At 32.2% G+C, this 22,253-nt stretch overlaps 3 protein-coding genes across 3 annotated transcripts; 1 reads left to right on the top strand and 2 right to left on the bottom strand.

Moving 5' to 3' along the window:
• Positions 1 to 6,131: 6,131 nt before the first annotated feature.
• On the bottom strand, positions 6,132 to 12,131 carry LOC111312216 (uncharacterized protein C57A10.07-like). Its single transcript, XM_022912278.2, has 3 exons — positions 10,995 to 12,131; positions 8,554 to 8,678; positions 6,132 to 6,579 (listed from the first exon to the last, which is right to left on the bottom strand). Exons 1-3 carry the CDS (start codon positions 11,593 to 11,595, stop codon positions 6,262 to 6,264), a joined length of 1,044 nt encoding a protein of 347 aa, XP_022768013.2. The 5' UTR covers positions 11,596 to 12,131; the 3' UTR covers positions 6,132 to 6,261.
• A 2,047-nt stretch (positions 12,132 to 14,178) lies between these two features.
• On the top strand, positions 14,179 to 16,906 carry LOC111311196 (endoglucanase 25-like). Its single transcript, XM_089763949.1, has 5 exons — positions 14,179 to 14,646; positions 14,754 to 15,064; positions 15,176 to 15,658; positions 15,764 to 15,896; positions 16,001 to 16,906. Exons 1-5 carry the CDS (start codon positions 14,274 to 14,276, stop codon positions 16,666 to 16,668), a joined length of 1,968 nt encoding a protein of 655 aa, XP_089620075.1. The 5' UTR covers positions 14,179 to 14,273; the 3' UTR covers positions 16,669 to 16,906.
• A 195-nt stretch (positions 16,907 to 17,101) lies between these two features.
• On the bottom strand, positions 17,102 to 20,037 carry LOC111311197 (glycolipid transfer protein 3-like). The gene is made up of 5 exons (XM_089763945.1): positions 19,498 to 20,037; positions 19,366 to 19,421; positions 18,959 to 19,089; positions 17,978 to 18,113; positions 17,102 to 17,401 (listed from the first exon to the last, which is right to left on the bottom strand). Exons 1-5 carry the CDS (start codon positions 19,592 to 19,594, stop codon positions 17,366 to 17,368), a joined length of 456 nt encoding a protein of 151 aa, XP_089620071.1. The 5' UTR covers positions 19,595 to 20,037; the 3' UTR covers positions 17,102 to 17,365.
• Between the last annotated feature and the right edge of the window lie 2,216 nt (positions 20,038 to 22,253).

The following is a 22,253-nucleotide window of genomic DNA, read 5'->3' as shown; positions in this document are numbered from 1 at the left end:
ACCAAAAAAATAAAAACAATATGAAACATTCAACTAAGCAACATTCATGAATCCACATTAACAGTCTTAAACACATCTTCTAACAAATCATTAATTCACAAGTACATTTCATTCATTCTCTTCTATTTCGCAAGGTAAATCAACCACTGATAATATGATTCCCCAGAGTAGTGTCAAGCTAAAACATTTTGATCATATACTTTTCAATTGAAACGGAGCTATATATTATTATCTTATATCCCAAGTCATCCAAAAATTTGACAATTCCATATTATATATGCAACTTTTTATGTGGTTGGTGAAATAAACCACGAAACCTTAGCCCTTGGGCCTCAAAGATTTCCACTACCAACTTTGACCGGTCACTCACCATAAATAGTTACTTATCTACTGTAGATTAGTCTAGTACGTATAATAAAATTTTAAAAGAAATCACCACTACAAATCACTGGTGTACCAGAGTGCTTGAAATCAATCAAGAGCTTAACTTTTGTTGTTTGAGAAGTGGCTTCACCAATCATTGATCAAGAAGATGAGTACTGTTCTTCTTACATGAAGTGGGTGAAAAGAACACCAAGTGGAAGTTTGGTGCTCCTTCTAACTATGATATTGTTAACAAACTCTTTGAAAAAGGCAGAATTAAGTTTTCTTTTTCCTCTGTAATATGCATGTGTGTATATATATTAGTGTATATATATATATATATGTATTCAATTTGTCGGTGTAACTGCCTGATTTTTCATTTTGTTGATGACAGATATGGCCTCCCTGATCACTTGAAAAAATAGTCCAGAACCTTGTCAAGACATGAGAAATGAAAATGTTCCATAAGATATCCTCCGATGACTATAAATTTGTTAATCTAGAGAATTATATTGTCAACATAAATGGTATCACCATTTTGTTTTTGTATTTTTTTATCTCGGATTTATTTTATTATTGATCAAAGGCAAAAAGCCTTCGATCATAATATTTAATAAGGAAACCTTTGACTTTAGAAGAAATTGAAAAGCTTGGGGGAGACTATAAGTCCTTTATGCAAACCTCTTTATAAGATAATATGACGGGCTATAACGCAGAAAAAGAATCTCATGTTGCCTTTAGAGTAGTATTTCTAAAATGGTTTATGTCATGATTCATATCAATTTATGAAGTACTATCTATTTTAACTTCACTAGATCCCATAGTTTTATCCAAAAATAAATCTCACAAGTTGAAAGTGATATAAACATTTATATCCCAAAACCTATTTTAGTACATAGTCGATGTAAGATTCATGACTCCTCTCATAGACAATAACATCTTACCCATTCCAACTAGGGCAATTATATCTTTTCCCATTCTAACTTTTGAAGTATTAATCTCTCTAAGTCTCATAGTTTTATCTTACAAAAAGAACCTCATAAGATGTAAGATTAATAACTACTTTCATGAACAATAACATCCTTCCCATTCCAATTAGGACAATGACATCTTCTCACACTCCAACTTATGAGGCATTATCCTTTGATCCCATTGAGTCTTACGATTTTATCTCATAAAAAAAACCTCACAAGTTGCAAGTGATATAAACATTTATATCCAAAACCTACTTTAGCACACAATCGACTTGTGAGGTATCATCCACTGATCCCATTGAGTCTCATAATTTTATCTCATAAAAGTAACTTACATCTTGCGAAAGTGGTATAAACATTTATATCCCAAAACCTACTATAGTACACAATTTACTTGTGATGTATTGTTTGTTGATCCTATTGAACTCATGGTTTTATCTCACAAAAAAAACCTCACAAGATGAAGGATTCATGACTCTTCTAATAGACAATAACATCCTCCCCATTCCAACTAAGACAATATGACATATTTCCTAACTCCAACTTGTGAGACATTATTCACTAATTTTATTGGATCCCATGGTTTTATCCCATAAAAAAAAACCTTACAAGTTAAAAAGTGGTATAAACATTTATATCCCAAAACCTACTTTAGTATACAACCGATGTAGAATTCATGATTTCTCACTAGGACAATAACATCATTCCTATTCCAACTAGGACAATAATATCATCTTGCACTTTAACGAGAGTTCACTGTTCTTGGTGAGACAATGACATCATCTCCTATTTTAACGAGAGTCTATTATTCTCGGTGGCACATCTAATACCCATAAAACTGATTCTAATATCAAATGTTATTATCCATACCAACTTCTAAGGTATTGTCCACTTTTGCCTTGTTAAGCCTTATGATTTTATCTCACAAAAATGCATCACAAATTAAAGATAATATGAGCATTTATATCCCAAGACTAATTCTAATACATATCCAATGTGGGATTTATTGTTCTTTTCTAGGACCATGATATCTTTTCCAACTCTAACGAAAGTCCACTGTCATCGATAACACATTGCTAGTATCCCAAAGCTAGCTCTGATACCAAATGACATTTGGCTTTATGTCATGTCCTGAAACCAATATGCAACATGGTCATATTACTTTAAAGTAAAACCTCAAAGTAATATAAAACATTTTTCACAATCATTAAAAAATTCTCAAATAAAGTAATATTTTTAAATTTTTGTATCTATAAACCAACTAAATAACAAATTTCTAAAAAATCAGTGTCAAATAATACAACTAAAAAATAATTATTTCATAAACTCTTATTTGCTAAATAATGTCTTCATTGCCCAGAGTCTTCTAGCTTCTCACAAGACTAAAGCATACTTATCATTTTAATCATCTATAAAAGGAAAGTAAAAAGAAAATGAGTAAATCACAACTCAACAAGTATAACCTCATACACCTTACTAGATCAATTATTATTTTTATGCATACATATAACTTATTTAGAAACATCATTCAATTATGCTTCCAAAACATTTAAGTAAACATTTAAAAAATTGATATCATATCAAACATTTCATCAATTACAAATCATAAATTATAGTCAATTACATGCTTTATACAAATCAGGGATCAATCTTTAAAATCATAAATCATCATTATCATCTGTTCATCATTAACTACAATCACTAATATAACCTGTGATAATGGTCATATTGATAATTTCATCCTTATGATCATTGCTAACTATTATAACCCATTAGCTAAAATTGTAAAACTAGTTTTGGTGTCGATGATCCCACTTTCCAAATATGTAAATTCATAGTCATCACAAAATCATTATGTAAGAAAAAATCAATTTATCATTTCATTCATAAGCAAAATCCATTATTTATATAGTAAAATGAAAAATAATCAAATGCTTAATCCTATTTTCATATATCAAAAATAAAAAAAAAACTTTCACGCATTTAAAACATATATATGTGTAGGTTCAAAAACAAGTAAAGTGTATGAAATTCTACTTACCTCTTTTCAATTTCATCACCTACTTTTTTTCCCAAAATAATTAACGACCTATTCAAGGTCATTCCAACATATTGAAAATTAATCAACCTTTTGTAGATACGCAATTTTATTTGGACAAATTGTAACAAATTATGATGTTTTTAAAGTTCAACTCAATTTGAATCCAGCATTGATAAATTTTTGAAATTGAATTCAGGATTAATTTGACCAAAATGCACCATAATCAAACTTGATCAAACAAAGTCAAATTTAGTTAAAATCGATCAAATTTGGTCAAATTAAGGTCAACTCTTGGAACTCACAATCGAATGGGATTATTAAGGTTTAAGATTAATAAATTTGTGATTTTGATACATTAAATTATGATGTTTTTAAAGTTCGACTCAATTTGAATCCAGCATTGATAAATTTTTGAAATTGAATTCAGGATTAATTTGACCAAAATGCACCATAATTAAACTTGATCAAACTTGGTCAAATTTAGTTAAAATCAATCAAACTTGATCAAATTAATGTCAACTCTTGGAACTCACGATCGAATGGGATTATTAAGGTTTATAATTAATAAATTTGTGATTTTGATACATTAAAAACTTTGATTGCGCTTCGAAATGAGTAACATTATCAAAATACCCTTTAAAAATATTTTTGTAATTTAATATTTTCAATGTCTGTTATTCGTGAAAACCTCCATATCATATTTTGATATAATTTCGTGATATTTTATATATTAAAACCTTGATTATACTTTAAAAAGATTGAAATTATTGAAATACTATTTATGATATTTTTATAATTTGAATTTTTCAATCACGATTTTTTGTAAAAAAACTTCATATTATAATTAAATATTATTTTTAAATTTTTGATATATTAAAAATTTTGATCACAACTTAAAAGATATAAAATTATTAAAATACCTTTTAAAAATATTTTCAGGTATTATTACACCATCAGTATCAATTTTCTTACCTACCATTTCTTTCATAAAAAAATCCAACAGTAACTGACTAATATTCATGGCTGTGCCAAGGAAGTCAAAACCTAAACCAAAATTGGTTATCGCGACACACGGAGCTTGGGTAGGTGGTGGCGGGACAGGTGTTGCATACACAAATGGGCTTTCTTTATTGTCATTGGAGAAGAGCTGATGGGTTTTTTCGGGAGAGGGAAATGGAAGCAAATTAAATAATGAAAATAGTTTAATTTCTTTTTCAAAAAAATTCCTTCTTGTTCAGGGAAGGAAATCATGGAGAGTGGTGCCAGAGGCCGCAACCATAGTGTAGAATTTTGGATTCTCAAGATGCTTTGAGTTGAATCTAAAATTAATGAGAAAGAATTTGGGATGAAAAATAATTCGTGCTTAACGAGATTTAATTAATATGATGTGATAAGGTTGAATTTATTTAAAATTAGAAATTATGTCAATCGATTTCTTTTTTTAAGATCATATTTAGGTTAGAATCGAATTTTTAAGCAACATTACCTTGACCTAAATATATATAAAAATATTTTTTATTATTTATTTAATTTTATATATTCTAATAAAAAATTTTATTTAATATTTTAATTTAAGATATTAACTTAATAAAAATATTATATTCATATATAATTAAATTATAATTTAAATTAAAAAATAATATTTTTATAAATATTATATTAAATTAAAATTATTAAATTAATTTCAAATTGATTGCAGATTATGAATGTATAAATTAAGTAAGATATAAAAAATAATATTTTAATATCAATCAATTTGGATATAAATATTAAAGGAGCGAGTCGAGTAAAAATTTATTTTAACTCAATCCATTATCATTCTTAGAGAGAATGAGTATTTTAGAAAAAGAACCGATAAAAAAAAAAAAAGAAGAAAATGAGTGAAAAAATAAAATTTTCATTTATTATTTATTATTTAATTGTTTTTTAACATTTATAAATTTTTTTATCATCTGTTAAAGTTAATTATGCATGTATATCTTATGCGTCAAAAGTTTTTATTTAAGTAATCTAAAAATATCAAATGAAATATTATATACTTAATAGGGATTTGGGATTTGACTTAAGAATCCTAAATTGAAAATTTAGGCTTGATTGAATGAATGGAAGGATCCTGGTATCAGGGAATAGAACCAGGCATGGGGAACACTTTGCACTTTAATGCGTCAGTGGCTCCATTGAGATCCACACAGATTTGACGTAATAAATATGGTCCAAGGGATCGGTTTACCATCATAACGTTCCTTTTTGGAGTTTGAAAGAAGGGTATCTTGCTGTTGGATTTCCCGGGTAAGTGGATTATATCCATCAAGGTGATCCTAGATTTTTTCCTTTCTTTTTTTTTTTTTGAGTTGCTGCTCGTATTTCATGCCTGCCTTGCAGTTCTCTGTGAAACTTAGAACATTTTGTGGCCATTGTCTTTGAATAAGTTGAGTGTTTCATCTGTTTGTATTTGTTGGTTTTTGTGTGATTACCGTTCCCCTTCTTAGTTGTAGAAATGGAAGAACCTTGGGAACGTTGGTCTGATCATGATGTTGGTTAGCGTGCAACGGTTCTGTTCTCTCATGATCATGCTCTGAAAACCTCTGCTGGACTAATTTTGCCAATACTTGGATTTGCTAGAGAAGTTTGTGATTTCGAGAGATGATGCAAAATAACATCCTAGGCCGATGACAAAACAAAATAAAACTAACCATTTGGACGAAAAGGCTTAGCAATGTGATCTCATCATAGTATAACATAAGCAAGCAAAATGACAAAAATTCATCTTCTCCTTTCTATTAATTTTGTAATTGAAATTTTATTTAACAAGAATTTATATTATGTTGTCAAGTGTCCGTTTGGAGGTCTAGGTGGTGCAAGTATAGGATATCAAGAGAAGTATTATGCCCATGGGAGAGAACCTTGATAAGGAGAAGTCCCACAGTATCTAAACAGACCTTCAATTTCGGGGCATCCATTGGGATATGGGATAGACCGATGGAAAGGATCACGGCCTACTTTTTTCCTCTTAAGTGATCCCATACATCCATATGGATCTTGTTGAAATTGAGTCCTCACCAATGCCTCACCTTTCAAAGCTGCTTCTTTCGAAGTTGATGAAGCTGGGGTGCCTTTGTAGAAGAATCGAGACTCAGGAAACCCAATTGCAGTGCGATGCAAGTGTGCAAACCTCTCTTCCTTGAAATCATAACTTACAACCTGGTCCAAATACAATAGGATTAGTATAGATTTTCTTTCCAAAACTGGAGAAGCAAAAAGCATTTGTTCTAAATAAAGAACTAGCAAGTAGATATTTTAAAAAATAAAATAAAAAAATAAAAAACAAGCCTAGTTTGAGGTAACATGTCTGGGAAACCAATGGGCTTCCCTCATCTTCATCATAGATGTACAAATGCAGAGCAAGCCACTACTAGTACAAACAGTAAGTACACTATTGAGTTCAAGTTTTTGATCAATATTTCTTTATGCCTCAAAATTATTCTTTGTCACATTAGAGATTAGTTGATGCAAAACATCCATCATCTGGTACTTGACAGATGGGAAGAACATGTAAAAAGCTTTATTGTGGAGTGATGTATACTATAGCTGATGCCTAAGGGCACATGTCAAACAATTTTTCCAAACAAGTGAAGATTTGTTGTGATTTAGACCTTAATCCAAACAATTAATTTGAAGCAGAAGACAATAAAAATAACCAACTTAGAAAAAGATTGATCAACCCTAGGCAACAGCCATTCAAGAAACTCAAAAATAAAGAAACGAAACAGTAAAGAGAAAACACAAACAATACACACAGTTTGGGAATCTATTCCTTACATCCACTGGGGCTTCAAAGAAAAAATTGACTATCAAAGAACAGAAATTACAATGGTCAAACTCTCCCCAAAACCCAACTTTCAATCCCTTGTTACTTACGTGAGATATCTGTGTTTCCCACCTTGATGGTGGTTATGCAACTAGACCACAAAACTCAAGCGCAAGACCTCTTAAAACTCAAAGCTCCCTAAACTTTGTCCTGTTTCCTTTTTCTTTTTTCTTTCTGTCAAGAACGTCAACCCTAAATCTCCCTTCTATCTTCACACATTTTCATTTCATTTCCCAAATTCTATTTCCTTTCCAAACTACCCTTAGATCAAGATACAAGGATTAAAGGAGCAAGGGCATAAAGGAGAAAACAAGTGAGACAGAAATTGAAAAAGATAATAAATGAAAAAGGTAGGGGGGCGTGATTACTGAGTTAAGGAACTGAAATTTTTAGCCATTTACAAGGATGTTATGAGATTGCAATGTAAGATCCTTCTTTGTCCCAAGGATGTCACAAAAGAATGTAAGACCAAGGAGGTAGTCAAGGTCCCAAGGAGTTGTTTGCACGATAAGACACCATGGAGTTAGCAGGAAGGTGGAGTTTGTGAAAGAGTGTAGTAGTGAAGGAACTCTACATTCTGTCTCTTGGTTGTAAATGAGTGTGTTTTTTGTCAACATAATATATACACATACATATATATATTATGAGCTTAACTTTGATGTGGGTTCAGCTTAGGACAATTAGTATTTTGTTTCTATAAATTGGACTAGTACAAACGGTTCATCTAAGTGTATCAAGCTTTTCAGATTTTTTACTAACCTTCATAACTAGTACTATATTTCTTATAATTTAAGAGCCCACTCATCCCTATCCTATTTTTTAGATGGATTGGGTTCCTTTCAGTTACTTTTCCATAGATCCATCATAACTATTCACATGTATTTTGTGGAAGTCATACTAGTGAGTGGTGATTAAAGTTATACTCAAAAAGAATGGACAGAAAAGTATCAGGCCGGACCATTTTTGGATATCTTCTAGCAAAATCTTGGAATCTCAAACTTTTTACAAAAGGCGAATTAGACATGCAGACGAACACCTGTATCTGACATTCATACCCGAGTCCATGTAACAGAGAAGTTGGTTATTTTGATTGTCTTCCACTGCAACTTAGTGCTTATGTTTTGCCATTTTGTACCAAGAGTAGAATCATACGTTTAACAAAAAGTAAAAATTATTCACTGATTACCTTCCAGTTTATTCTTTCATCCTATCTAAACAAGCCATTAGGAGGGAAGAAGAGGGGGGAGGAAGAAATAAAAGTAAGAAAGACCAGAAAACACAGAACGGTTCAAGTAGGAATTGCTTACAGTTATGTTGTGTGGGTATGTCCCACTAAGCTCTCGAAACCGACAAACACTAAAGAGAAGATTCTCAAAGCTATCTCTTGCATGCTCCTCTGTTAATGCCCTCCACTTCACACTTTCTTCCTTACCTGAAGAACAATCAAATACAATAACAATGACACTCAGTTGATTCAAAGCTTTCATGCTGCCGAAACTATTTCACGGAATAAAGACAGGAAAGAAGCAAACTCATAGAACTATACCAGGGAGTGGAAATTGCAGTGACAAACTCATTGTTAATAGATCAAATGATCAAGGGAGTTCTTCAATGCCGTAAGGCATCATTATAAACATACAACTAGCAATTAATCAGCAAAAGTGCCTTAAGGCATAATTATAAACATATAATTGCCATTAATCAGCAACAACAGCTTCACAAAGACAACATGATATTAATTCATAATACGATATTGCTGGTATCCCTTATTGTAACCCCTGTATGATGGAATGAAGCAGAATGAGAGTAATACCCATAGCTCCAGTGATTTAATCACCAACTGCTTAATGAAAGAGCAAGAAAGCATTTCATGCTTCATTTCTAACTTTTAATGATAATTGGAGTCAGGAAAGTATGACAGATTGCAGTTACATTTTTAAAAGTTCTTCCTCATTTCTATTGTTGCTTAGATTTTTTGTCCTTGAATTTTTCCCTTCAAAAACGAAAGAAAAGAAGCCCCAAATCAAGAGAAACTTATCTCACTTGCAACACTTCTGTTGCAAACTTAGAACATCCTGGAGATTTGTCATTAACTGGCACTAATTTTACTGTTTCAAATATGCTGTTGGGTTTACTTCTCACTCCAGAGTGGCTACAACTGATGCTTTTATGCGCTTACAGTAAATCAAACTTGGCAGCCTCCATGTTGTGAGTAATCTTCAACAACAATAGCCTTAAGTCTACTTCCTCTGCCTCTTGACTAAATTGCACAGAGCCACACAACTTCTCATCCCCTCACCTTGCATTCAATAATTTTTTTCTCCAAACCTTCATCCTCATCCCCATCTCTCAGTTCTCTTTTTTTTCTGGTGTGTGCTATCTGCTCGTCTCCGTCAACCTCAAGTCTCACTCTCATTTTTTGTCTCTCATTTTAAGTCCCAGCAACTCCTCCCCCCTTCTACCAATGCACCATAGCCCAATTCAATCCCAAACACACAAAATCATGACATATTTGGAAATTAAAAAAAAGGTAATTTGAGTGCTGAATTAATTGCTTACCTTAAACTGCATATACTTGATCTTGATTGAAGTTAAATTTGAGAGAATAGATATTTTTGGAAGTTTAAGTTTTGTGAGTTTTTTTTTCCTGAATTTGTAAATTGATGTTTATTTTCTTTTTTGCTATTTTTATTTTAAGTTTTTAAAGAGAATCAAATGAAATTTTTTTTTTTTGAATTTTTGAATGAAGAACGGAGTAGCGGGCAATAATAGACCACTATTGCCGCTATTCAACGTTACGCTGCAATTCGCAACCACAATATGTCCACTATATACGAGATTCAAATTCTCTCCCATTTTTTCTTCAATAGCGGTGGCGGATAATGGCGCGACCGCGAAATAGAGGCCGCTATACCGCTATCCGACCGCTATTTAAATCTTTGGCATTAACAATAGAAGTGAAAAGTTAGATCTACTTGCCCACCAAATTTTCATCCAATTAGTAACGATGAAGCATACACATTGAAATGTGAATATATCAGACAGGATAATTATGTTGAGTTCCCTAAATCAGACCTCAAACCCATGAAATAAAGACATCCACAAGAGAACATGAACACCCACAAAAGGGGCCAAATTGAATAAAACACAAGCTAACAGCTCACATGAGAGAAGTTGATTTCATACATCAGTTTCCATGTAAATATGGAGGACTTTCTTTAGGAGTGGAATGAAATCGCTAGCACGTATACTGGTATGTCCTACTAGTCGAAAGGAGTAGCTTAACTGGTATCCAGTCTAACAGTGTTACCACCATCAATATATTCAAACGTTTTATAAATATGTCACTGAATTTGGTGCTAACTCTTGTCTAACTAGTACTCTTACAAACTCAATCAAACCACAAGTTTCGTCTGCCCCAAAAATATTCCTGTTGATATTCTGGTGGAAAAGGCCTCTTGCTAATTGAACTCTCACTAGTGCCCTAAAAAAGTAGTGAATTTGGATTTAAAGAACCATGAACTTGCTGGAACTAAATCTAGTGATCCTCATCAAATCAGTAAACTTGACATTGCATAGAAAAACAACAAATATATAGAAAGAATGATCACGTAAACAATCAGCAGAATCGTCCTATATTGTTAAGTTTACATCTCATCGTTCAAAAACTGGAACATTTGAACTAGAAATGAGGCATGGCAGAACAGCATATAGTCAGGAAAATAAAGGATTGAATAAGTGAACATACCAAACCATGCTTTGGATTCAGCAACTGTCCAATAACTCTGTGCCTCACTTCGAGGACCAGCATCTTTCCGAGTCTCTCCACCACTAAACAGAAGCAAAGCCTCATCATCTAGTGCCGTACTTTCTATCCCTTCCTTTATGTGACCCAAAAAAGTAGCAGCCTGGCCTGGATTCTTCTGATAAGACTCCAAAAACCAAGAATCCTCCTTATCAACTTTCCCACAACTACTGCTTGTATAAACAGAATGGCCAGCAACCATTACAAGATTCTTAAGCTTGGCAAATGGATAATTATTGTTGAATCCATCATCAAGTTTCCTATAATTACTCAGCATCCTATAGTGGTGCTGATATAAAGATAAAACTATGAGGATTGTGACCCCAAATGACAAGGAAATGAAGAAAACAAGAAGTGGATGTAGCTTGTAATAGTAATGAAGGCGGTTAGCAAAGGACTTAATCATTCTACCAGGGTAAAATGGTGAATTTCTAGATCTTCTTGTTCTTTTGATAGTTCCTGATTCTATATCAAAGTCACCCCTAGGGTATGCATTGAAGGACTTAGGACTATTTGACCCAAATGGATAATTATTCATGATCATACAAATCCAGCCGGAAGGCTTCGAGATTTATGTAAATTTAGCATACCCAGATAGGTAATTGGACAGACCAACGAATAAAGATCATGACTTTTGATTCAATTCCAGAAAGTCGAGCATAAAATACTTTCAGGAAAGATCTTGATCAATCAATGTTGCTTGCAGCTTAGGAAAGCAGAAATGAATTTTAAGGCAGATAAATAAAATGGGCTTTGGTTGTCTTTGAATTCTATAAGAGTTGAACGAAAACCTGAGAGGTAGAGGGAGTACACTCATCAGAAACCTGGCAGGAGAATTTTAAAGATCTAGATTGGTGGAGAGGTTTAACTTCTAGTTTTAAAGAGACTACTTGTTTATTTGTTCCAAGGAGATAGATAAAAAGATGGTAGAAAATCAGATCCAGAATTTCGGAGAATTATAAATGTATTCGGGAGCTTGGAACGTTGACATGGTTCACGGTCGGGGAAAGAGTCAGGGAGAGAGACTAACAACAGGGACTGGATACTTGGGTTGCGTTTTTGAGGCCCAAAACAAGATTCATTTATTTTCTCAAAGTGTTTGTTTATCAAGGTGGTCTGGCCTCAAATACAATTGAGGTAAAAAAAATAGATACAATTAAGGGTGAGCAAAAGTCAAAATTGATTTGATCGATTGAAATTGAATAAATTTGATTAATTTAATTTATTTTATTTTAGTTATAATTAATTTTTTAAATTAATTAAATTAATTAATTCAGTTAATTTTTTATTTTTAAAAGCAATGATTAAATTGATTAAATTAATCAAAATTTTAGTAAGTAAAAGTTAAAAATTTAGATAAGTATTTATATTTATTTTTTTACAAAATATTATTAAAATTATTAAATTATTTAGTGATTTAATTTGAATAATATTTAAATTTGAGTTTTATTTAATTAAATTTATAGTTAAATAATAATTTATAATATAAAAAAATGAAAAATTTTAATTATTTAACCAAATAACTTAATCGAATTGATTTTAGTCAATTTGATTATAATAAATTACTTAAAAAAATTTGATCGATTAAATTATTTATTTAATAAAAAGCAATTAAATTGATTATTGATTTTTTAAATCAAATTGATTGAATTGATCAATTATTCATTCCTAATTACAATTTTAGCCCAAGTTCGAAGTTTAGGTTTCTGTTTGTGCCTAGCCTGCTAAGCATACCAAGGAAAAAAAACCTCTTTTTCTTAAAAAAAAATAAAATAAAATCCTTTTAAATTGGCATCGTACTATTTTAAAAAAAATTTTCCAAACTTTTCCAACTTGGGCTTGGATTTTTAAGTTTTTTTTTTTAATTCATGTTTATTATTTCTCACCCTCTCAATCCATTGTTTTTTAGTTTTTCAATCAAATATACTTAGCATTCACTATTTGCATGTAAATTTGATTCACATTATAGGTCTGACTTAGAGAACAAATTTCTTAAAATAAATTTCTTCCACCTATTAGGATTATTAACAAGGAAAAAGGATGATACAGTCTCAGGACTATCGTACCTTTGGCCCTTTCCATTTAATTTTCTGGCAGTGGTCTCGCATTTTATCTTAATTGAAACCAGTTAACAGTAATACTAAATAAATTGGAGATTGGTCTATTAACCATGGAGCATTCACTATATCTATTAGACTAAAATGAATTTTCATAAAAACAAGAAGATGCGAGAAATGAAAATTGTTAGCAATTGACTCAGGTGCCATTGATCTTACCTATTTTTCCGGGACTTGGAAATGGGCATCAGATATGGGTTTTTGTCTGATTCAGTTTTTTGAAATTTTTTTAATATATTTGAAAGGTTTTGCTTCAAGTTAAACTTGAAAAGGAAGGGTGGGTGCGTGCAACTTAATGACTGCTTTTGTACTTTCCATGATGAGAGCTCTAACAATTTTACAAAAATAGCCGGCAGAGGCTTGCCAAATGAATGGCTTATCTCTGTCTCCCCCGTTTGAACTAATTGTCATTTACATGAACAGAAACCATGCATTGGAAATACCGTTAAAATGGATAAATTTTATTATCATCAAATGTCTCATCCTTTTGTTTGTTTGTAATTCTGTTTCCAACTTTTGTTACGGTGGCTACTGGCTTCATGGACTTTCCATGCAATTAGTAGTATAAACCTAATATAATTGAGGAGATTTTTTTTTTTTAATTTATAATCTACTCTTATATAATTAAGGAGATACTTTTTAAAAAATTTATAATTTACCCTTAACTTTTTTACCTTAAAATTTATTTTAAAAAAAATATTACACAAATTCTTTCAAACTTGTAATTTTCAAATGCTCACTCTAATTAATTTGCAAGGAGATATTTTTATTACCAGGGAAAGTTTAATCACGTAAAAGGAGGAGTGGCACGCCATGGTAGCATGAAAATAATGTGCTTTTGCCAGTGAGCTGCGGTACAATTCTATTTCTGTCCAGGATCTATAAAATTCATTTAATCCTGAATGAGCTGTTCTTGGAAAAGTTGGCCTATGGCCAAAACTTTGGGAAGGAACAACTGTACATAGAAGTATGCTAAGAGATGAGCTAAGACAAAAAAAAAAAAAGTAAATCAATCAAATATTGAATCAAACTGTTTCCATATAACAATTTTCTTTCTTCTTTTTCTCGGCAAAACCTTTCCTGGAAACTAGCTTCTTCATCAACCATGACAGGCCCAAGTACTGATGCAGAAAAGCACTCTGTAAGGTTTGTTCATGCAAGTTCGGAATCAAGCAGGCTTCTTTCTTCGGCAAGCAAACGGAACTCTATAGAATTTGACTTCAATGTTCGACCAAGCTCCTCAACCGGCAATGGTTCCCTTCCCTCTCCGTACTCTAAATCCTATGATTATGAGCTTTGCATCACAGATAAAACATACTACAAACGCTTTCTCTATATTTCATTGACTGTAGCTTTTGTTATCCTAGCAATTGGTCTGCTACTGCACTTTTTACCTCACAAGAATAATCAACATGGACCATCAAAGAATCTCACTCTTGCAGTTAACCAAGCTATAACATTCTTTGATGCACAAAAGTGTAAGATTCTGAATCTTTGTGTGTTATGTTGAAGTTAAGATCATTTTTTTTGTAGATTATCATTCATTGATATCCATGCATACTCTGTACCTTTTTTTTTTCTGCAGCTGGGAATTATCCTAGTAATAGTCCAATAAGATTTCGAGGACGTTCAGGATTGCAAGATGGGAATTTAAGCAATACGCCAGCTGATCTTGTGGGTGGATTTTATGATTCTGGAAACAACATTAAGTTTACTTTCCCTACAGCTTATACCATCACCCTGTTGAGTTGGTCGGTGATCGAATACCATCAAAAATATGCAGATATAGGTGAGCTTGAGCATATAAAAGATGTTATCAAATGGGGCAGTGACTACTTGCTCAAGGTCTTTATTGCTCCAAATGCAACTTCTGATCCCACCATCTTGTATTCACAGGCAAGCCTTTTATAAATTATGAGCCTCAAACTTGTAGTCTTAACTCTTAATTGTAATGACAAAATTGGATTTTTGTGTCATTTGATATTGCTTTCTGTGATGTGCCTTTAGGTTGGAAGTGCTGGTAATGACAGTCAAAATTCAGTCCCTAATGACATAAATTGCTGGCAAAGGCCCGAAGAAATGAGCTATAAGAGGCCTGTTTCAGTTTGTGATGCGACAGCTTCTGATTTAGCAGGGGAAATTGTTGCAGCACTAGCGGCTGCTTCAATAGTATTCAAAGAAGAGAATGAATACTCGCAAGGATTAATTAAAGCAGCGAAGAAGTTATATGAGATTACAGAAAAGGAAGACCAGATTCACAAAGCTGCAACTTACACCACTATTGATGCTTGTGGAGGTGAAGCAAGAAAGTTTTATAACTCATCCGGGTACAAAGATGAGTTGGTCTGGGGAGAAACTTGGTTGTTCTTTGCCACTGGGAACTATACTTATCTCGACTATGCCACCACAAACTTTGCTTCAGCAGCTAACAATGAAACAATAGATGACAAAGGGATCTTCTATTGGAATAATAAGCTCACTGCCAATACGGTAAACTTAGTAAAAACCTTTTATGCTGTTTTTATAAGAATCAATTTTCTATATTTGGCGCATCAATGGATTTTAAATTCATTTCCATGTATATTTGCTCTGTAGGTTTTGTTAACAAGACTTCGTTTCTTTCGTGATCTTGGATTTCCCTATGAAGAAGCGTTGGGAATATCGTCCAACATGACTGATCATATTATGTGTTCTTATCTTTCAGAACAAAACTTCTATAGAACACCAGGCAAATATTTTCAATGGATGAATCTTTCATGTATTTTTATGCAAATGGATGCATGCTTTCTGGAGTCATTGAATCATCTATGATCTTCTGTGACCTTATCGTAGGTGGATTGATCCTCTTAAGGCCTGATTATAGCGGACCACTCCAGTTTGCAGCAACAGCATCTTTCTTGAGTAAATTATACAATGATTACCTTACTCTTCTTCATAGATCTGGTTGGAATTGCAGCAATGATGCTTTTTCTTTGGAAATGTTACAGAGCTTTTCCACTTCTCAGGCAAGTCTATATCTGTCAATAACAAGTATGAAGATCCTAATCATTCAATTAAAAAAGGCGTCGTTTAATACTCATACAGGTATTATTTCATCATTTATGCAGGTGAATTACATTTTAGGAGATAACCCCAGGAAGATGAGTTACATGGTTGGCTTTGGAGATCACTATCCAACACAAGTTCACCACAGGAGTGCATCAATTCCTTGGGATGGTCAATATTACTCTTGTGATGAAGGTGATAGATGGCTACACTCTCAGGATCGAAATCCAAATATACTTTTGGGAGCAATGGTAGCTGGACCAGATCAATTTGATGATTTCTCTGATGAAAGGGACAAGCCATGGTTCACAGAACCAAGCATAGCAAGCAATGCTGGTTTGGTTGCAGCGCTCATCGCACATCTTGACCCTCCTCGCATTTCTGCTGCTTCTAAAGGCCCTAATATGGGCCTCGACCTGATGGGAATCTTTGAAAAAGTTCATTTGGATTCTTAAGTTCCTTAACAGCATCATACTCCCATGAAGTTCCAATGGTGTAGGAGAAATTCTGTTGCTAACACTAGGGAAAATAGGTTTTGACCTTGAACAAGTTTCCTTGAGCACAGTTACACATTCTCTTTTTGTAATTGCTAATTGATCAAGAGATAAGGCAAGGAAACAAATAATGTGCATAACCTAAATTGATGCTCTTGTGTTTCAAATTGTCTGCTAATAAAAGTGGTAGCTGCTCCAAGGCTCATATCACTTCTTGACATTCCATTCTGTCATTCTTAAAATTACTTCCAAAGTTTGTCCTTGAAAGGGTTTAGAATGGGAATAAATGCTGTGCTTGAACAGTTGTGCTCTCAGGTTTCCCAGTTAGTTTTTACTTGGTTAGGCCTCCAAACTACCTTATTAGTACACATACATGCTTAATGGGGCCAATTCAAGACTAAAATAAATTGGTTGTTTCCCTGATGATGCAAACATTTGTACAAAGAGTAGAAGAGCTTTTTAGAGAATCCTCTGTACATTAGATGTCTAGATACATTAGAAAAAGTAGCTGTTACAGCAGATTTTGCTTACAACTTAGAAGAAAATTTACAGATGTATATTTCCAGCAAAAGGAAATGGGATTGGAGAAGACTACAAGCTGTAAGAAAGCCAAGCTCCATCTGTTTGTTCTTGCCTTTTTCTTCCCCAGGTATTCTCCTCAGGTAGACTTTAACCTATCTAATCGATAAAATCTCTGCATAATTAAGAAAACAAGCATTAAACAACGAACTAGAAGCTGGATAATACATTAAGATTGACAAATATTCTCAACAGGATAGAATGGATCTCTTCTAGTAAAGGAACAAGTAATGAAATTAAGGTCTGCATATCATCTTTAAGGTTGTCATAATTTTGATCTTTTGTCATGAGGAGACTGATGAATGTTTTGTTATCAAGGACAAGTTTTAGAGCCACCTGCAAACTTTACAGATGTTAGTTCATGATGAAGACTAGTAGTAAGTTAAGGCAATGTTGTAGTACTATGGAACAATGCTTGAACATTGCTTAAAGAATATGACAATTGACGGCTTATATAATGCGTCAATGAAACAATGGTAGTCAAGACAGAATTGTAGGCCGTCCGGGAATATTATGCCTCTGCTAAAATTTAGCCTCAGATCCTGTCATCTAATGAAATTATGCTTTTTCTTGAATAAGCGGGAATTGGTAAAAAAAAAAAAGAGAACTGCTAAATCATTATCACTTGAAACTCATATGTAGTAAAATCTGAGGGAAAATTTGTTGCAAAGGAGCAGGAATGCCTAAATACCTTAAAAGCAGCCGAAGAAATCCATCCATGCCATTGCTTCATGGTAATATTATAGGATTCTTCAGCTGCTTGTTCCATGCTCTCCCCCGGATCCTTCACCATTCTTTGTAACAAAGCTACCATAAAATTCATTGACCTGAAGAGGGAAACAAGTTTAATTGCTTTCAATTAAATATTTTTCACTACTTACTATCAGAATAACTTATTGATATTAAACTATTAGCATAACTTAATGATATTAGACCAAGAGCAAAAAGTATGTCTATGTGTCTTCAAGTGTGCTCATAAAAGTTGTTAAGAATTGAAACCAAAGACTAGCTAGCGGGTTTCCATTTTCCCGGGGAAAAGCTTTGGTTCTGTACTCATAATCATCTCTACTTTTTTGCAAGTGCCAATGACGCATGACAAGAGTTTCATAATGGCATGAACCACATCTTTTTACCCACATTTTTTTGGTAAACAAAAGTTTGAGTAAAGGAAGATCTTTCCATTCCAGGTTTAGGGCAGATTGCAAGTTTAAAATCAAACTTACATTGAATTTACAAATCGCTTATTAAAAGAGATTATTGACGGTGTAACTTAAACGTAAATACTAAATATTCGAATCTTATAATTCAAGTTTGCTAAAGTATGAATGGGGGGAAAGACATAACAAACAGAATATTCTTTTGAAACTTCAACTAGGACAATGAAAATTGGCAAAAGAACAAAAATAATTTCTTGTAGTAAAAGACAAATCATAACACAGTAATGACCTATAACAGAGAAAATCAAAGATGGCAGACCCTGACTTTTCATTAAACTTTGATATGTCAACCATGACAGTATCACTGAATTCAAAGCACAGAAAACAAAGCCGCATCTACTGTGTAAGTTAGATTATCAAAGAAAAGCTTTATTTACATCTGTTAACCTTATTGCTGGCAATGATTAAATGGGAATATCTTTAGAGAACTGTCAGTTCATATATAATCCGTTTACCTGGTAAGCCACAGAAAGGCTCTACTGCAGCTGGTACCCTTTCTTGCATTGCATTCACTATCTTCTTTTTTCAACATCTCAATCAAATTTGAATACTTTGTCGGATCGGATTCGCAAAGAATCTCCAATCTCTAAAAAATAAAGAGAAAAGAAGAGAAAGGTAGTTCCATGAATGTTCAAATAATCAAGAAAATGACCAAATATATATATATATATATATATATATGTCCCTACATGGACAGGGATGGCCATGGAAAAATTGGTGAAACGACAAAAATAAAGCAATAAGTGCAAGGTTTGCTGAAAAGTCACGAGGATGTTCTTGTCATGCACGAAAGTCAAGTATGCACATTAAATGGAAAACAAAAAAGAAAGATTCTTCTATTATGCTGTGATTTACTTTTAACCTGGATATTTTGATAAATGTCTTGTCTGAGGACAGCCATAGTTGGGCCTATCTTTTCTGCAAAAGAACAAATATGTGGGAAAAGAAAGCTTAGTTGAAATTTTAGAGAAGAAGAAGAAATAGAGAAACTGACCAAGAACTTGAAGAATCAAGGTGCAGACATGAAGAAAAGGCTTGGTTGGTATATGAGCAGCATCGAGACTATCACCAGGCTGAACTTTGGCTAACATGGACAGCTCTTCAATGGCAAACCTTAACTCCGACCTTTAGTCCATTTCCCTTTTTCTCTTCATTTCAATCTCTACAACTTCCTTGTCCTTTCTTGATTCTAGCTTACCTCATATAGCTCACAGCTAACTTTCCTGAATATCTTTTATCGGTTATAGACAGACTGGGAGATTTTAGAATTTACTCCAATAGATGTACGACCGAATAAACTAACAAAACTCATTGTTACTTCAGAACAAAAAAAACACTGGCTGGGGTGGACAAACATGTAGCTTCTCTAATCTGAAATCCTTTTTTTTTTTTTTTACTTTGGTTATTTTTATTGTTAATTATTGCTTAATATTCAATAATTTCTTCTGTAAGACATTGATGGTGACTAATTTGTATTTGACTTGGGAGTTATCTACGGGCTATCATCTCACTGTTATTTAAATGTAATCTTACGGTATATAAGAGACGATGGTTTTTATTTAAGATCTCAACTGTTAGTTTTGATCTCATCAATGACTGCATAAAACTGTTGTGGGTCCTTGAATTAAAACAATCATATTTTTCTCTTTTTTTTTTTTCCTGATATATGAGGGAATATTTATCATCTTGGCCATACTGAGAAGGTTTAGGAAGCAAAACAAACTAGAAATTCTAAAATTGAACTAGAGCAGCTAGTGGTTATCAACAGGGTTGCAGCATGGATTTAAAACTTAAATTCTATGATTTTGAGGTCTTAACCATCTAGATATAAATCTGTGAAAATTTTAAGGTTATTTAGTTCAACTGATCCATTGCAGTTCCAACAATTTGTTCATACCAATTTTTTGTCCCAAACTCAACCAGTTACTATATGATTCGAATTGGGATTTTTCTTTTTCTATTGAAGAAAGTTTAAGAGAATTTTGTATTTTTGAAATGGTATCATTAACCAAGGGTATTATCTGTTTATTTTCCCTTCATTCGATACATTGAAAATAAGGCTATAAATGGAGGGAGAATTGAATCTTGCACTAACCTTCATCATCAAAAGGTCTACAAAATTGATCAAGTTCGAGTTTCGTTAAAAAGCTGTGTCCTTTTTTAGAAGAGAGATTTAAACTCATACGGGGAATCTTTCACGTGTAACAAAACTCTGCCTCTTATACATAAAGAAAATGCTGGAAGGAATTGGACAAATATGTATCAGTGTTAGGAGAGTCAACTAAGCGACTGTAGCATCCTTCACTTGCAAACGTAATGATACAGAAAATTAGGACATATTAACAAAAAGTCAAGAACATTCTGTTCTTATCTATAATTAAAATCAGCGGTAGAAATTAAATTTTAGTTGTTTGTGAAATGTTAGCATTGTATTAGACGGGTTTCAACCTGTCATAATTGAGTAGAAGCATTTTTTAAAATTGAAATGGAGTAAGTGGTTAGATGGTTTTTTCTTTTTTAAAATTGGAATCAGATCGAAGGGAGGTATAAGGTACTTCGCCAAAGTATATAAAAAATATATTTCATTTGCTATTTAATTTTATATTTATGTAAATATATTATACTAATAAATTTATTTTTAATATAGTAATTTAATAAAAATGCTAAATTTATAATTTATATATCATTAAGATTTACTTTATATAAAAGAATAGTATTATAAACGTTATATTCAATTAAAATTATTAAACTTAATTTTGGGTGAAGTCGAGTTATATGCATATTACACATGTACATGTTAGGTTGAAGTTTAGTATATAAAAAACTTGACATCAAGTTAAAGTCAAATATTGATAGAATTCTTAAAGAGTCAATTTCGGTGTTGTGGTGATCTTAAATCCACCTAACTCGACTCATTGTTATCTCTAAATGGAAGGTGTCCGTGTGACACCACATTTTACTTTTTTTTTTTGTACTTTGGTTTTCTTTAGTTTTTACATTTTTTTTAAATTTAGCTTTATTTTAATTTTTGTTATAGTTTAAATTATCTATTTTACTATTTCTTAATTATGTTTGAAAAGATAAATAGTTAATTGAGGTGTCTACCTGGCATTTATACTTGTTTTTTTTTTATTGCACTTCATTTTGCTTTTCTTAGTTTTCATCATTTTTTTTAATTAAATAAATTTTATAAGATGATGGGTTATTAGAGGTAAATATGGTAAAACAATTAGTATCATATGGATTTTGAACCGTTCTAATCTAATAGGGGCTTTTTTTTTTTCTTAAATTGAAATCGGGTTGAAGCAAAGATAGTTTTTTTTTTTTGTTTAAAATTTGAGATAGGGTTGAAGGCGGGTTTGGAATGTTCCATCTCACCCTCATTAGAATATATATAAAAAAATATTTTTTATTATTCATTTAATTTATATTTATATATATTATATTAATCAAGTTATTTTGTATAATTAACATATGATATATATTAAAAAAAAACTAATAATTTTATATTTTTGGTACTTAAAGTTACTAGAATTTGATTTTTGATCATTAGAATTAAAAGTCTAGCACTCACCAACAAATCATGTTGTTATAGATAAAAAATAATAGTTTTATAAACATTATACTAAATTAAAATTATTCAATTCATTTCGAATCACGAGAAATTGAATATTTATACATATGTATATGTTGAGTTGCGGTTAGGTATAAAAACTTAAAACTCAATGCCACATTTGAGTCGAAGTTAAG

Source organism: Durio zibethinus, chromosome 1, assembly GCF_047325235.1.
Source record: "Durio zibethinus cultivar Kanyao isolate XHJ-2024 chromosome 1, ASM4732523v1, whole genome shotgun sequence".
Lineage (NCBI taxonomy): Eukaryota > Viridiplantae > Streptophyta > Magnoliopsida > Malvales > Malvaceae > Durio > Durio zibethinus.
The sequence above is the reverse complement of the archived record's forward strand: the minus strand, read 5'-3'. Positions and strand labels throughout refer to the sequence as shown.